This window comes from Phyllobates terribilis, unplaced genomic scaffold (assembly GCF_046119375.1).
Source record: "Phyllobates terribilis strain yellow unplaced genomic scaffold, ASM4611937v1 Scaffold_10__3_contigs__length_209671492, whole genome shotgun sequence".
Taxonomy (NCBI): Eukaryota; Metazoa; Chordata; class Amphibia; order Anura; family Dendrobatidae; genus Phyllobates; species Phyllobates terribilis.
The window spans coordinates 201,691,729-201,709,881 of record NW_027362770.1 but is presented as its reverse complement, the minus strand read 5'-3'; the positions used below and the strand labels follow the sequence as shown (position 1 = coordinate 201,709,881).

General features: G+C 52.2%; 1 protein-coding gene across 1 annotated transcript in view; it reads right to left on the bottom strand.

Annotated features, from left to right (window-relative positions):
• Window positions 1-641: 641 nt before the first annotated feature.
• LOC141164348 (sulfotransferase 6B1-like) overlaps window positions 642-18,153 on the bottom strand; it is a 31,312-nt gene continuing 13,800 nt past the window's right edge. The window contains exons 4-6 of the mRNA XM_073649483.1: window positions 18,000-18,094; window positions 1,572-1,758; window positions 642-1,145 (exon numbers count right to left, since the gene is read on the bottom strand). Of these exons, the coding sequence (XP_073505584.1) occupies window positions 1,027-1,145; window positions 1,572-1,758; window positions 18,000-18,094 (401 nt within the window). The 3' untranslated portion in view covers window positions 642-1,026. The remainder of the gene's footprint in view (window positions 1,146-1,571; window positions 1,759-17,999; window positions 18,095-18,153) is intronic.

The window sequence follows — 18,153 nt, the reverse complement described above, 5'->3', positions numbered from 1 at the left end:
GTATCCTCACCCATCCCCTGTAGACTGTGAGCCCTCATGGGCAGGGTCCTCGCTCCACCATACCGCTGCACGACCAGCTCTACCCTCACCTACTGTATCCTCACCCATCCCCTGTAGACTGTGAGCCCTCGCGGGCAGGGTCCTCGCTCCACCATACCGCTGCACCACCAGCTCTGCCCTCACCTACTGTATCCTCACCCATCCCTTGTAGATTGTGAGCCCTCGCGGGCAGGGTCCTCGCTCCACCATACCGCTGCACCACCAGCTCTGCTCTCACCTACTGTATCCTCACCCATCCCCTGTAGACTGTGAGCCCTCGCGGGCAGGGTCCTCGCTCCACCATACCGCTGCACCACCAGCTCTACCCTCACCTACTGTATCCTCACCCATCTCCTGTAGACTGTGAGCCCTCGTGGGCAGGGTCCTCGCTCCTCCTGTATCAGTCGCTGTCATGTTTTGTTCTAGATCATTGTACGTGTTTTTTATTATGTCCACCCCTATCACATGTAATGCGCCATGGAAAGAATAGGGCTATAATAAGAATAATAATAATTAGTGCATAGGATGGCGGAGTATTGCAATTTCCTGTCTGTGCATAATATTCTGTGACCTCCGGATACGACAAACAGACGAGTCGAAAAGAGAATGGAAAAGGTTTATTTACAGGAGATATATACAGGAAAGTGCGAGGGCGACTCAGCCGGGGGTGACAGCCGGAGCGCGCGAGGATGGGCAGCGCGTGGTGCAATGCTAAGACCTATGGTTCTCCCAGGTGTAAATGTCGCACTCGTCTCCGGAGAATCCCCCCCCAGGATTGAGGTTGTGCCCCTGAATGTAATCACATAGTGAACAGTCTTATTTGAGGTGTGGGAACACGCGGCCCCGGTGGCCCCAGCTCTGTACCAGTGCGGGGCCCTAATTCCCGCTAAGTGCCATTAGTGACTGCAGCATCCCCAGTTTCGCTCCTCGTTGACCCTGTCAGACCCCACGTGGGGGTCCCGGAGGGAGCGGTTGGAGCATCGGACCTCAATTTTCGTAGCGGATATGTTTGGCCAGGCTGCTGGAGTCCATCTTTGCTCTGTACGTCTCCTCGAACAGCCGGTTCTGCTTGTTGGTGAAGTAGTCCTTCCAGTCCCCGACCGTCCCTGCAGTGAGAAGGAAGACCACAGTGTCACGGTCACATCCGGTCAGTCCGGCCCCGGAATAGGTGTCAAGTCAAGGTTCTATTGTCCCATAATGTGGTCGGGGGTCTACTGACCCATAAGGTGGTCAGGGGTCTACTGTCCCATAAGGTGGTCGGGAGTCTACTGACCCATAAGGTGGTCGGGGGTCTACTGATCCATAAGCTGGTCGGGGGTCTTCCATCCCATAAGGACTGGGATTCGTGGAGGGATGTGACCGTACAGCTCAGTCACCTCCAACGTGGCAGAACTTCCTGCCCTAAGGCTGAAGAGCAGCTCTGGAGCACAAGCTTCTGCACTTAAATATTAAACATTGTGTGGAGTAATCAGGCATGGGTCCGTCTATCTGGTGGGGGCTCAGCATTGTGGGATCACACCTGGGGGTCTCACCTTTGCGGAATATCAGCCTCTTGTTGGAGGTGAGGGCGCACACGGTGGGGCTCGGGTCGCTGATCTCATTCTCCGCACAGATCTTCATCTCCCAGAACGACGTTTTCTTGCAGATTTCATGGATTTCATTATCATTAATGTTGATCCCCAGGAAGCTGCTGATCCTCCTGACCGACTGGAAGGGATCCTGCAGGGCGACATCATATATAACTACTACTCCCAGCGTGCACTGAGCTCCTGCAGGGCGACATCATATATAACTACTACTCCCAGCGTGCACTGAGCACCTGCAGGGCGACATCATATATAACTACTACTCCCAGCATGCACTGAGCTCCTGCAGGGCGACATCATATATAACTACTACTCCCAGCATGCACTGAGCACCTGCAGGGCGACATCATAGATAACTACTACTCCCAGCATGCACTGAGCTCCTGCAGGGCGACATCATATATAACTACTACTCCCAGCGTGCACTGAGCACCTGCAGGGCGACATCATATATAACTACTACTCCCAGCGTGCACTGAGCTCCTGCAGGGCGACATCATATATAACTACTACTCCCAGCATGCACTGAGCTCCTGCAGGGCGACATCATATATAACTACTACTCCCAGCGTGCACTGAGCACCTGCAGGGCGACATCATATATAACTACTACTCCCAGCGTGCACTGAGCACCTGCAGGGCGACATCATATATAACTACTACTCCCAGCGTGCACTGAGCACCTGCAGGGCGACATCATATATAACTACTACTCCCAGCATGCACTGAGCTCCTGCAGGGCGACATCATATATAACTACTACTCCCAGCGTGCACTGAGCTCCTGCAGGGCGACATCATATATAACTACTACTCCCAGCGTGCACTGAGCACCTGCAGGGCGACATCATATATAACTACTACTCCCAGCGTGCACTGAGCTCCTGCAGGGCGACATCATAGATAACTACTACTCCCAGCATGCACTGAGCACCTGCAGGGCGACATCATAGATAACTACTACTCCCAGCGTGCACTGAGCTCCTGCAGGGCGACATCATATATAACTACTACTCCCAGCGTGCACTGAGCACCTGCAGGGCGACATCATATATAACTACTACTCCCAGCATGCACTGAGCTCCTGCAGGGCGACATCATATATAACTACTACTCCCAGCATGCACTGAGCACCTGCAGGGCGACATCATAGATAACTACTACTCCCAGCATGCACTGAGCTCCTGCAGGGCGACATCATATATAACTACTACTCCCAGCGTGCACTGAGCACCTGCAGGGCGACATCATATATAACTACTACTCCCAGCGTGCACTGAGCTCCTGCAGGGCGACATCATATATAACTACTACTCCCAGCGTGCACTGAGCACCTGCAGGGCGACATCATATATAACTACTACTCCCAGCATGCACTGAGCTCCTGCAGGGCGACATCATATATAACTACTACTCCCAGCGTGCACTGAGCTCCTGCAGGGCGACATCATATATAACTACTACTCCCAGCGTGCACTGAGCTCCTGCAGGGCGACATCATATATAACTACTACTCCCAGCGTGCACTGAGCTCCTGCAGGGCGACATCATATATAACTACTACTCCCAGCGTGCACTGAGCACCTGCAAGGCGACATCATATATAACTACTACTCCCAGCGTGCACTGAGCACCTGCAGGGCGACATCATATATAACTACTACTCCCAGCGTGCACTGAGCTCCTGCAGGGCGACATCATATATAACTACTACTCCCAGCGTGCACTGAGCACCTGCAGGGCGACATCATAGATAACTACTACTCCCAGCGTGCACTGAGCTCCTGCAGGGCGACATCATATATAACTACTACTCCCAGCATGCACTGAGCTCCTGCAGGGCGACATCATATGTAACTACTACTCCCAGCGTGCACTGAGCACCTGCAGGGCGACATCATATATAACTACTACTCCCAGCGTGCACTGAGCTCCTGCAGGGCGACATCATATATAACTACTACTCCCAGCATGCACTGAGCACCTGCAGGGCGACATCATATATAACTACTACTCCCAGCGTGCACTGAGCTCCTGCAGGGCGACATCATATATAACTACTACTCCCAGCGTGCACTGAGCACCTGCAGGGCGACATCATATATAACTACTACTCCCAGCGTGCACTGAGCACCTGCAGGGCGACATCATATATAACTACTACTCCCAGCGTGCACTGAGCACCTGCAGGACGACATCATATATAACTACTACTCCCAGCGTGCACTGAGCACCTGCAGGGCGACATCATATATAACTACTACTCCCAGCGTGCACTGAGCTCCTGCAGGGCGACATCATATATAACTACTACTCCCAGCGTGCACTGAGCTCCTGCAGGGCGACATCATATATAACTACTACTCCCAGCATGCACTGAGCACCTGCAGGGCGACATCATATATAACTACTACTCCCAGCGTGCACTGAGCTCCTGCAGGGCGACATCATATATAACTACTACTCCCAGCGTGCACTGAGCACCTGCAGGGCGACATCATATATAACTACTACTCCCAGCGTGCACTGAGCTCCTGCAGGGCGACATCATATATAACTACTACTCCCAGCGTGCACTGAGCTCCTGCAGGGTGACATCATATATAACTACTACTCCCAGCGTGCACTGAGCTCCTGCAGGGCGACATCATATATAACTACTACTCCCAGCGTGCACTGAGCACCTGCAGGGCGACATCATATATAACTACTACTCCCAGCGTGCACTGAGCACCTGCAGGGCGACATCATATATAACTACTACTCCCAGCGTGCACTGAGCTCCTGCAGGGCGACATCATATATAACTACTACTCCCAGCGTGCATTGAGCACCTGCAGGGCGACATCATATATAACTACTACTCCCAGCGTGCACTGAGCACCTGCAGGGCGACATCATATATAACTACTACTCCCAGCGTGCACTGAGCTCCTGCAGGGCGACATCATATATAACTACTACTCCCAGCATGCACTGAGCTCCTGCAGGGCGACATCATATATAACTACTACTCCCAGCGTGCACTGAGCTCCTGCAGGGCGACATCATATATAACTACTACTCCCAGCGTGCACTGAGCTCCTGCAGGGCGACATCATAGATAACTACTACTCCCAGCGTGCACTGAGCTCCTGCAGGGCGACATCATATATAACTACTACTCCCAGCGTGCATTGAGCACCTGCAGGGCGACATCATATATAACTACTACTCCCAGCATGCACTGAGCTCCTGCAGGACGACATCATATATAACTACTACTCCCAGCGTGCACTGAGCACCTGCAGGGCGACATCATATATAACTACTACTCCCAGCGTGCACTGAGCACCTGCAGGACGACATCATATATAACTACTACTCCCAGCGTGCACTGAGCACCTGCAGGGCGACATCATATATAACTACTACTCCCAGCGTGCACTGAGCTCCTGCAGGGCGACATCATATATAACTACTACTCCCAGCGTGCACTGAGCTCCTGCAGGGCGACATCATATATAACTACTACTCCCAGCGTGCACTGAGCACCTGCAGGGCGACATCATATATAACTACTACTCCCAGCGTGCACTGAGCTCCTGCAGGGCGACATCATATATAACTACTACTCCCAGCGTGCACTGAGCACCTGCAGGGCGACATCATATATAACTACTACTCCCAGCGTGCACTGAGCTCCTGCAGGGCGACATCATATATAACTACTACTCCCAGCGTGCACTGAGCTCCTGCAGGGCGACATCATATATAACTACTACTCCCAGCGTGCACTGAGCTCCTGCAGGGCGACATCATATATAACTACTACTCCCAGCGTGCACTGAGCTCCTGCAGGGTGACATCATATATAACTACTACTCCCAGCGTGCACTGAGCTCCTGCAGGGCGACATCATATATAACTACTACTCCCAGCGTGCACTGAGCTCCTGCAGGGTGACATCATATATAACTACTACTCCCAGCGTGCACTGAGCTCCTGCAGGGCGACATCATATATAACTACTACTCCCAGCGTGCACTGAGCTCCTGCAGGGCGACATCATATATAACTACTACTCCCAGCATGCACTGAGCACCTGCAGGGCGACATCATATATAACTACTACTCCCAGCGTGCACTGAGCACCTGCAGGGCGACATCATATATAACTACTACTCCCAGCGTGCACTGAGCTCCTGCAGGGCGACATCATATATAACTACTACTCCCAGCGTGCACTGAGCACCTGCAGGGCGACATCATATATAACTACTACTCCCAGCATGCACTGAGCTCCTGCAGGGCGACATCATATATAACTACTACTCCCAGCATGCACTGAGCACCTGCAGGGCGACATCATAGATAACTACTACTCCCAGCATGCACTGAGCTCCTGCAGGGCGACATCATATATAACTACTACTCCCAGCGTGCACTGAGCACCTGCAGGGCGACATCATATATAACTACTACTCCCAGCGTGCACTGAGCTCCTGCAGGGCGACATCATATATAACTACTACTCCCAGCATGCACTGAGCTCCTGCAGGGCGACATCATATATAACTACTACTCCCAGCGTGCACTGAGCACCTGCAGGGCGACATCATATATAACTACTACTCCCAGCGTGCACTGAGCACCTGCAGGGCGACATCATATATAACTACTACTCCCAGCGTGCACTGAGCACCTGCAGGGCGACATCATATATAACTACTACTCCCAGCATGCACTGAGCTCCTGCAGGGCGACATCATATATAACTACTACTCCCAGCGTGCACTGAGCTCCTGCAGGGCGACATCATATATAACTACTACTCCCAGCGTGCACTGAGCACCTGCAGGGCGACATCATATATAACTACTACTCCCAGCGTGCACTGAGCTCCTGCAGGGCGACATCATAGATAACTACTACTCCCAGCATGCACTGAGCACCTGCAGGGCGACATCATAGATAACTACTACTCCCAGCGTGCACTGAGCTCCTGCAGGGCGACATCATATATAACTACTACTCCCAGCGTGCACTGAGCACCTGCAGGGCGACATCATATATAACTACTACTCCCAGCATGCACTGAGCTCCTGCAGGGCGACATCATATATAACTACTACTCCCAGCATGCACTGAGCACCTGCAGGGCGACATCATAGATAACTACTACTCCCAGCATGCACTGAGCTCCTGCAGGGCGACATCATATATAACTACTACTCCCAGCGTGCACTGAGCACCTGCAGGGCGACATCATATATAACTACTACTCCCAGCGTGCACTGAGCTCCTGCAGGGCGACATCATATATAACTACTACTCCCAGCGTGCACTGAGCACCTGCAGGGCGACATCATATATAACTACTACTCCCAGCATGCACTGAGCTCCTGCAGGGCGACATCATATATAACTACTACTCCCAGCGTGCACTGAGCTCCTGCAGGGCGACATCATATATAACTACTACTCCCAGCGTGCACTGAGCTCCTGCAGGGCGACATCATATATAACTACTACTCCCAGCGTGCACTGAGCTCCTGCAGGGCGACATCATATATAACTACTACTCCCAGCGTGCACTGAGCACCTGCAAGGCGACATCATATATAACTACTACTCCCAGCGTGCACTGAGCACCTGCAGGGCGACATCATATATAACTACTACTCCCAGCGTGCACTGAGCTCCTGCAGGGCGACATCATATATAACTACTACTCCCAGCGTGCACTGAGCACCTGCAGGGCGACATCATAGATAACTACTACTCCCAGCGTGCACTGAGCTCCTGCAGGGCGACATCATATATAACTACTACTCCCAGCATGCACTGAGCTCCTGCAGGGCGACATCATATGTAACTACTACTCCCAGCGTGCACTGAGCACCTGCAGGGCGACATCATATATAACTACTACTCCCAGCGTGCACTGAGCTCCTGCAGGGCGACATCATATATAACTACTACTCCCAGCATGCACTGAGCACCTGCAGGGCGACATCATATATAACTACTACTCCCAGCGTGCACTGAGCTCCTGCAGGGCGACATCATATATAACTACTACTCCCAGCGTGCACTGAGCACCTGCAGGGCGACATCATATATAACTACTACTCCCAGCGTGCACTGAGCACCTGCAGGGCGACATCATATATAACTACTACTCCCAGCGTGCACTGAGCACCTGCAGGACGACATCATATATAACTACTACTCCCAGCGTGCACTGAGCACCTGCAGGGCGACATCATATATAACTACTACTCCCAGCGTGCACTGAGCTCCTGCAGGGCGACATCATATATAACTACTACTCCCAGCGTGCACTGAGCTCCTGCAGGGCGACATCATATATAACTACTACTCCCAGCATGCACTGAGCACCTGCAGGGCGACATCATATATAACTACTACTCCCAGCGTGCACTGAGCTCCTGCAGGGCGACATCATATATAACTACTACTCCCAGCGTGCACTGAGCACCTGCAGGGCGACATCATATATAACTACTACTCCCAGCGTGCACTGAGCTCCTGCAGGGCGACATCATATATAACTACTACTCCCAGCGTGCACTGAGCTCCTGCAGGGTGACATCATATATAACTACTACTCCCAGCGTGCACTGAGCTCCTGCAGGGCGACATCATATATAACTACTACTCCCAGCGTGCACTGAGCACCTGCAGGGCGACATCATATATAACTACTACTCCCAGCGTGCACTGAGCACCTGCAGGGCGACATCATATATAACTACTACTCCCAGCGTGCACTGAGCTCCTGCAGGGCGACATCATATATAACTACTACTCCCAGCGTGCATTGAGCACCTGCAGGGCGACATCATATATAACTACTACTCCCAGCGTGCACTGAGCACCTGCAGGGCGACATCATATATAACTACTACTCCCAGCGTGCACTGAGCTCCTGCAGGGCGACATCATATATAACTACTACTCCCAGCATGCACTGAGCTCCTGCAGGGCGACATCATATATAACTACTACTCCCAGCGTGCACTGAGCTCCTGCAGGGCGACATCATATATAACTACTACTCCCAGCGTGCACTGAGCTCCTGCAGGGCGACATCATAGATAACTACTACTCCCAGCGTGCACTGAGCTCCTGCAGGGCGACATCATATATAACTACTACTCCCAGCGTGCATTGAGCACCTGCAGGGCGACATCATATATAACTACTACTCCCAGCATGCACTGAGCTCCTGCAGGACGACATCATATATAACTACTACTCCCAGCGTGCACTGAGCACCTGCAGGGCGACATCATATATAACTACTACTCCCAGCGTGCACTGAGCACCTGCAGGACGACATCATATATAACTACTACTCCCAGCGTGCACTGAGCACCTGCAGGGCGACATCATATATAACTACTACTCCCAGCGTGCACTGAGCTCCTGCAGGGCGACATCATATATAACTACTACTCCCAGCGTGCACTGAGCTCCTGCAGGGCGACATCATATATAACTACTACTCCCAGCGTGCACTGAGCACCTGCAGGGCGACATCATATATAACTACTACTCCCAGCGTGCACTGAGCTCCTGCAGGGCGACATCATATATAACTACTACTCCCAGCGTGCACTGAGCACCTGCAGGGCGACATCATATATAACTACTACTCCCAGCGTGCACTGAGCTCCTGCAGGGCGACATCATATATAACTACTACTCCCAGCGTGCACTGAGCTCCTGCAGGGCGACATCATATATAACTACTACTCCCAGCGTGCACTGAGCTCCTGCAGGGCGACATCATATATAACTACTACTCCCAGCGTGCACTGAGCTCCTGCAGGGTGACATCATATATAACTACTACTCCCAGCGTGCACTGAGCTCCTGCAGGGCGACATCATATATAACTACTACTCCCAGCGTGCACTGAGCTCCTGCAGGGTGACATCATATATAACTACTACTCCCAGCGTGCACTGAGCTCCTGCAGGGCGACATCATATATAACTACTACTCCCAGCGTGCACTGAGCTCCTGCAGGGCGACATCATATATAACTACTACTCCCAGCGTGCACTGAGCACCTGCAGGGCGACATCATATATAACTACTACTCCCAGCGTGCACTGAGCACCTGCAGGGCGACATCATATATAACTACTACTCCCAGCGTGCACTGAGCTCCTGCAGGGCGACATCATATATAACTACTACTCCCAGCGTGCATTGAGCACCTGCAGGGCGACATCATATATAACTACTACTCCCAGCGTGCACTGAGCTCCTGCAGGGCGACATCATATATAACTACTACTCCCAGCGTGCACTGAGCTCCTGCAGGGCGACATCATAGATAACTACTACTCCCAGCGTGCACTGAGCTCCTGCAGGGCGACATCATATATAACTACTACTCCCAGCGTGCACTGAGCACCTGCAGGGCGACATCATAGATAACTACTACTCCCAGCGTGCACTGAGCTCCTGCAGGGCGACATCATAGATAACTACTACTCCCAGCGTGCACTGAGCTCCTGCAGGGCGACATCATATATAACTACTACTCCCAGCGTGCACTGAGCACCTGCAGGGCGACATCATAGATAACTACTACTCCCAGCGTGCACTGAGCACCTGCAGGGCGACATCATAGATAACTACTACTCCCAGCGTGCACTGAGCACTTGCAGGGCGACATCATATATAACTACTACTCCCAGCGTGCACTGAGCTCCTGCAGGGCGACATCATATATAACTACTACTCCCAGCGTGCACTGAGCTCCTGCAGGGCGACATCATATATAACTACTACTCCCAGCGTGCACTGAGCTCCTGCAGGGCGACATCATATATAACTACTACTCCCACCATGCACTGAGCACCTGCAGGGCGACATCATATATAACTACTACTCCCAGCGTGCACTGAGCACCTGCAGGGCGACATCATAGATAACTACTACTCCCAGCGTGCACTGAGCACCTGCAGGGCGACATCATATATAACTACTACTCCCAGCGTGCACTGAGCACCTGCAGGGCGACATCATAGATAGCTACTACTCCCAGCGTGCACTGAGCACCTGCAGGGCGACATCATATATAACTACTATTCCCAGCGTGCACTGAGCTCCTGCAGGGCGACATCATATATAACTACTACTCCCAGCGTGCATTGAGCACCTGCAGGGCGACATCATATATAACTACTACTCCCAGCGTGCACTGAGCACCTGCAGGGCGACATCATATATAACTACTACTCCCAGCGTGCACTGAGCTCCTGCAGGGCGACATCATATATAACTACTACTCCCAGCATGCACTGAGCTCCTGCAGGGCGACATCATATATAACTACTACTCCCAGCGTGCACTGAGCTCCTGCAGGGCGACATCATATATAACTACTACTCCCAGCGTGCACTGAGCTCCTGCAGGGCGACATCATAGATAACTACTACTCCCAGCGTGCACTGTGCTCCTGCAGGGCGACATCATATATAACTACTACTCCCAGCGTGCACTGAGCACCTGCAGGGCGACATCATAGATAACTACTACTCCCAGCGTGCACTGAGCACCTGCAGGGCGACATCATATATAACTACTACTCCCAGCGTGCACTGAGCTCCTGCAGGGCGACATCATATATAACTACTACTCCCAGCGTGCACTGAGCTCCTGCAGGGCGACATCATATATAACTACTACTCCCAGCATGCACTGAGCTCCTGCAGGGCGACATCATATATAACTACTACTCCCAGCATGCACTGAGCACCTGCAGGGCGACATCATATATAACTACTACTCCCAGCGTGCACTGAGCACCTGCAGGGCGACATCATATATAACTACTACTCCCAGCGTGCACTGAGCTCCTGCAGGGCGACATCATAGATAACTACTACTCCCAGCGTGCACTGAGCTCCTGCAGGGCGACATCATAGATAACTACTACTCCCAGCGTGCACTGAGCTCCTGCAGGGCGACATCATATATAACTACTACTCCCAGCGTGCACTGAGCTCCTGCAGGGCGACATCATATATAACTACTACTCCCAGCATGCACTGAGCACCTGCAGGGCGACATCATATATAACTACTACTCCCAGCATGCACTGAGCACCTGCAGGGCGACATCATATATAACTACTACTCCCAGCGTGCACTGAGCTCCTGCAGGGCGACATCATAGATAACTACTACTCCCAGCGTGCACTGAGCTCCTGCAGGGCGACATCATAGATAACTACTACTCCCAGCGTGCACTGAGCTCCTGCAGGGCGACATCATATATAACTACTACTCCCAGCATGCACTGAGCACCTGCAGGGCGACATCATAGATAACTACTACTCCCAGCGTGCACTGAGCTCCTGCAGGGCGACATCATATATAACTACTACTCCCAGCGTGCACTGAGCTCCTGCAGGGCGACATCATATATAACTACTACTCCCAGCGTGCACTGAGCTCCTGCAGGGCGACATCATATATAACTACTACTCCCAGCGTGCACTGAGCTCCTGCAGGGCGACATCATATATAACTACTACTCCCAGCGTGCACTGAGCTCCTGCAGGGCGACATCATATATAACTACTACTCCCAGCGTGCACTGAGCACCTGCAGGGCGACATCATATATAACTACTACTCCCAGCATGCACTGAGCACCTGCAGGGCGACATCATATATAACTACTACTCCCAGCGTGCACTGAGCTCCTGCAGGGCGACATCATATATAACTACTACTCCCAGCGTGCACTGAGCTCCTGCAGGGCGACATCATATATAACTACTACTCCCAGCGTGCACTGAGCACCTGCAGGGCGACATCATAGATAACTACTACTCCCAGCGTGCACTGAGCACCTGCAGGGCGACATCATATATAACTACTACTCCCAGCGTGCACTGAGCACCTGCAGGGCGACATCATATATAACTACTACTCCCACCATGCACTGAGCACCTGCAGGGCGACATCATATATAACTACTACTCCCAGCGTGCACTGAGCTCCTGCAGGGCGACATCATATATAACTACTACTCCCAGCGTGCACTGAGCTCCTGCAGGGCGACATCATATATAACTACTACTCCCAGCGTGCACTGAGCTCCTGCAGGGCGACATCATATATAACTACTACTCCCAGCGTGCACTGAGCTCCTGCAGGGCGACATCATATATAACTACTACCCCCAGCGTGCACTGAGCACCTGCAGGGCGACATCATATATAACTACTACCCCCAGCGTGCACTGAGCTCCTGCAGGGCGACATCATATATAACTACTACCCCCAGCGTGCACTGAGCACCTGCAGGGCGACATCATAGATAACTACTACTCCCAGCGTGCACTGAGCACCTGCAGGGCGACATCATATATAACTACTACTCCCAGCGTGCACTGAGCTCCTGCAGGGCGACATCATATATAACTACTACCCCCAGCGTGCACTGAGCACCTGCAGGGCGACATCATATATAACTACTACTCCCAGCATGCACTGAGCACCTGCAGGGCGACATCATATATAACTACTACTCCCAGCGTGCACTGAGCACCTGCAGGGCGACATCATATATAACTACTACTCCCAGCGTGCACTGAGCACCTGCAGGGCGACATCATATATAACTACTACTCCCAGCGTGCATTGAGCACCTGCAGGGCGACATCATATATAACTACTACTCCCAGCGTGCACTGAGCACCTGCAGGGCGACATCATATATAACTACTACTCCCAGCGTGCACTGAGCTCCTGCAGGGCGACATCATATATAACTACTACTCCCAGCGTGCACTGAGCACCTGCAGGGCGACATCATATATAACTACTACTCCCAGCGTGCACTGAGCACCTGCAGGGCGACATCATATATAACTACTACTCCCAGCGTGCACTGAGCTCCTGCAGGGCGACATCATATATAACTACTACTCCCAGCGTGCACTGAGCACCTGCAGGGCGACATCATATATAACTACTACTCCCAGCATGCACTGAGCTCCTGCAGGGCGACATCATATATAACTACTACTCCCAGCGTGCACTGAGCACCTGCAGGGCGACATCATATATAACTACTACTCCCAGCGTGCACTGAGCACCTGCAGGGCGACATCATATATAACTACTACTCCCAGCGTGCACTGAGCTCCTGCAGGGCGACATCATATATAACTACTACTCCCAGCGTGCATTGAGCACCTGCAGGGCGACATCATATATAACTACTACTCCCAGCGTGCACTGAGCTCCTGCAGGGCGACATCATATATAACTACTACTCCCAGCGTGCACTGAGCTCCTGCAGGGCGACATCATAGATAACTACTACTCCCAGCGTGCACTGAGCTCCTGCAGGGCGACATCATATATAACTACTACTCCCAGCGTGCACTGAGCACCTGCAGGGCGACATCATAGATAACTAGTACTCCCAGCGTGCACTGAGCACTTGCAGGGCGACATCATATATAACTACTACTCCCAGCGTGCACTGAGCTCCTGCAGGGCGACATCATATATAACTACTACTCCCAGCGTGCACTGAGCTCCTGCAGGGCGACATCATATATAACTACTACTCCCAGCGTGCACTGAGCTCCTGCAGGGCGACATCATATATAACTACTACTCCCACCATGCACTGAGCACCTGCAGGGCGACATCATATATAACTACTACTCCCAGCGTGCACTGAGCACCTGCAGGGCGACATCATAGATAACTACTACTCCCAGCGTGCACTGAGCACCTGCAGGGCGACATCATATATAACTACTACTCCCAGCGTGCACTGAGCACCTGCAGGGCGACATCATAGATAGCTACTACTCCCAGCGTGCACTGAGCACCTGCAGAGCGACATCATATATAACTACTACTCCCAGCGTGCACTGAGCTCCTGCAGGGCGACATCATATATAACTACTACTCCCAGCGTGCATTGAGCACCTGCAGGGCGACATCATATATAACTACTACTCCCAGCGTGCACTGAGCACCTGCAGGGCGACATCATATATAACTACTACTCCCAGCGTGCACTGAGCTCCTGCAGGGCGACATCATATATAACTACTACTCCCAGCATGCACTGAGCTCCTGCAGGGCGACATCATATATAACTACTACTCCCAGCGTGCACTGAGCTCCTGCAGGGCGACATCATATATAACTACTACTCCCAGCGTGCACTGAGCTCCTGCAGGGCGACATCATAGATAACTACTACTCCCAGCGTGCACTGTGCTCCTGCAGGGCGACATCATATATAACTACTACTCCCAGCGTGCACTGAGCACCTGCAGGGCGACATCATAGATAACTACTACTCCCAGCGTGCACTGAGCACCTGCAGGGCGACATCATATATAACTACTACTCCCAGCGTGCACTGAGCTCCTGCAGGGCGACATCATATATAACTACTACTCCCAGCGTGCACTGAGCTCCTGCAGGGCGACATCATATATAACTACTACTCCCAGCATGCACTGAGCTCCTGCAGGGCGACATCATATATAACTACTACTCCCAGCATGCACTGAGCACCTGCAGGGCGACATCATATATAACTACTACTCCCAGCGTGCACTGAGCACCTGCAGGGCGACATCATATATAACTACTACTCCCAGCGTGCACTGAGCTCCTGCAGGGCGACATCATAGATAACTACTACTCCCAGCGTGCACTGAGCTCCTGCAGGGCGACATCATAGATAACTACTACTCCCAGCGTGCACTGAGCTCCTGCAGGGCGACATCATATATAACTACTACTCCCAGCGTGCACTGAGCTCCTGCAGGGCGACATCATATATAACTACTACTCCCAGCATGCACTGAGCACCTGCAGGGCGACATCATATATAACTACTACTCCCAGCATGCACTGAGCACCTGCAGGGCGACATCATATATAACTACTACTCCCAGCGTGCACTGAGCTCCTGCAGGGCGACATCATAGATAACTACTACTCCCAGCGTGCACTGAGCTCCTGCAGGGCGACATCATAGATAACTACTACTCCCAGCGTGCACTGAGCTCCTGCAGGGCGACATCATATATAACTACTACTCCCAGCATGCACTGAGCACCTGCAGGGCGACATCATAGATAACTACTACTCCCAGCGTGCACTGAGCTCCTGCAGGGCGACATCATATATAACTACTACTCCCAGCGTGCACTGAGCTCCTGCAGGGCGACATCATATATAACTACTACTCCCAGCGTGCACTGAGCTCCTGCAGGGCGACATCATATATAACTACTACTCCCAGCGTGCACTGAGCTCCTGCAGGGCGACATCATATATAACTACTACTCCCAGCGTGCACTGAGCTCCTGCAGGGCGACATCATATATAACTACTACTCCCAGCGTGCACTGAGCACCTGCAGGGCGACATCATATATAACTACTACTCCCAGCATGCACTGAGCACCTGCAGGGCGACATCATATATAACTACTACTCCCAGCGTGCACTGAGCTCCTGCAGGGCGACATCATATATAACTACTACTCCCAGCGTGCACTGAGCTCCTGCAGGGCGACATCATATATAACTACTACTCCCAGCGTGCACTGAGCACCTGCAGGGCGACATCATAGATAACTACTACTCCCAGCGTGCACTGAGCACCTGCAGGGCGACATCATATATAACTACTACTCCCAGCGTGCACTGAGCACCTGCAGGGCGACATCATATATAACTACTACTCCCACCATGCACTGAGCACCTGCAGGGCGACATCATATATAACTACTACTCCCAGCGTGCACTGAGCTCCTGCAGGGCGACATCATATATAACTACTACTCCCAGCGTGCACTGAGCTCCTGCAGGGCGACATCATATATAACTACTACTCCCAGCGTGCACTGAGCTCCTGCAGGGCGACATCATATATAACTACTACTCCCAGCGTGCACTGAGCACCTGCAGGGCGACATCATATATAACTACTACTCCCAGCATGCACTGAGCACCTGCAGGGCGACATCATATATAACTACTACTCCCAGCGTGCACTGAGCTCCTGCAGGGCGACATCATATATAACTACTACTCCCAGCGTGCACTGAGCTCCTGCAGGGCGACATCATATATAACTACTACTCCCAGCGTGCACTGAGCACCTGCAGGGCGACATCATAGATAACTACTACTCCCAGCGTGCACTGAGCACCTGCAGGGCGACATCATATATAACTACTACTCCCACCATGCACTGAGCACCTGCAGGGCGACATCATATATAACTACTACTCCCAGCGTGCACTGAGCTCCTGCAGGGCGACATCATATATAACTACTACTCCCAGCGTGCACTGAGCTCCTGCAGGGCGACATCATATATAACTACTACTCCCAGCGTGCACTGAGCTCCTGCAGGGCGACATCATATATAACTACTACTCCCAGCGTGCACTGAGCTCCTGCAGGGCGACATCATATATAACTACTACCCCCAGCGTGCACTGAGCACCTGCAGGGCGACATCATATATAACTACTACCCCCAGCGTGCACTGAGCTCCTGCAGGGCGACATCATATATAACTACTACCCCCAGCGTGCACTGAGCACCTGCAGGGCGACATCATAGATAACTACTACTCCCAGCGTGCACTGAGCACCTGCAGGGCGACATCATATATAACTACTACTCCCAGCGTGCACTGAGCTCCTGCAGGGCGACATCATATATAACTACTACCCCCAGCGTGCACTGAGCACCTGCAGGGCGACATCATATATAACTACTACTCCCAGCATGCACTGAGCACCTGCAGGGCGACATCATATATAACTACTACTCCCAGCGTGCACTGAGCACCTGCAGGGCGACATCATATATAACTACTACTCCCAGCGTGCACTGAGCACCTGCAGGGCGACATCATATATAACTACTACTCCCAGCGTGCACTGAGCACCTGCAGGGCGACATCATATATAACTACTACTCCCACCATGCACTGAGCACCTGCAGGGCGACATCATAGATAACTACTACTCCCAGCGTGCACTGAGCACCTGCAGGGCGACATCATATATAACTACTACTCCCACCATGCACTGAGCACCTGCAGGGCGACATCATATATAACTACTACTCCCAGCGTGCACTGAGCTCCTGCAGGGCGACATCATATATAACTACTACTCCCAGTGTGCACGGAGCACCGGCAAAGCAACTACTACTCCCAGTGTGCACTGAGCACATGATGACCGGATGGGAGTTTATATGGGGATTATGAGCACCCCCCCTGGTGGCTGCCCGTGTTACCAGGCTCCTGTTGACTCCTATGGGCTTCGCTTTCTCACCTTCTTCATGGCCTCGTAGTAGAGGAAGAGCGTCCCCATCTCGTTCCTGTGCTGCTCCCAGCTCCAGATGTGATCGAACCAGGAGCCGCAGACCACTGTAAGGTGCGGGGACAGGAGATTACACGCTGGAGCCAATTCACACATTACAAAGGCG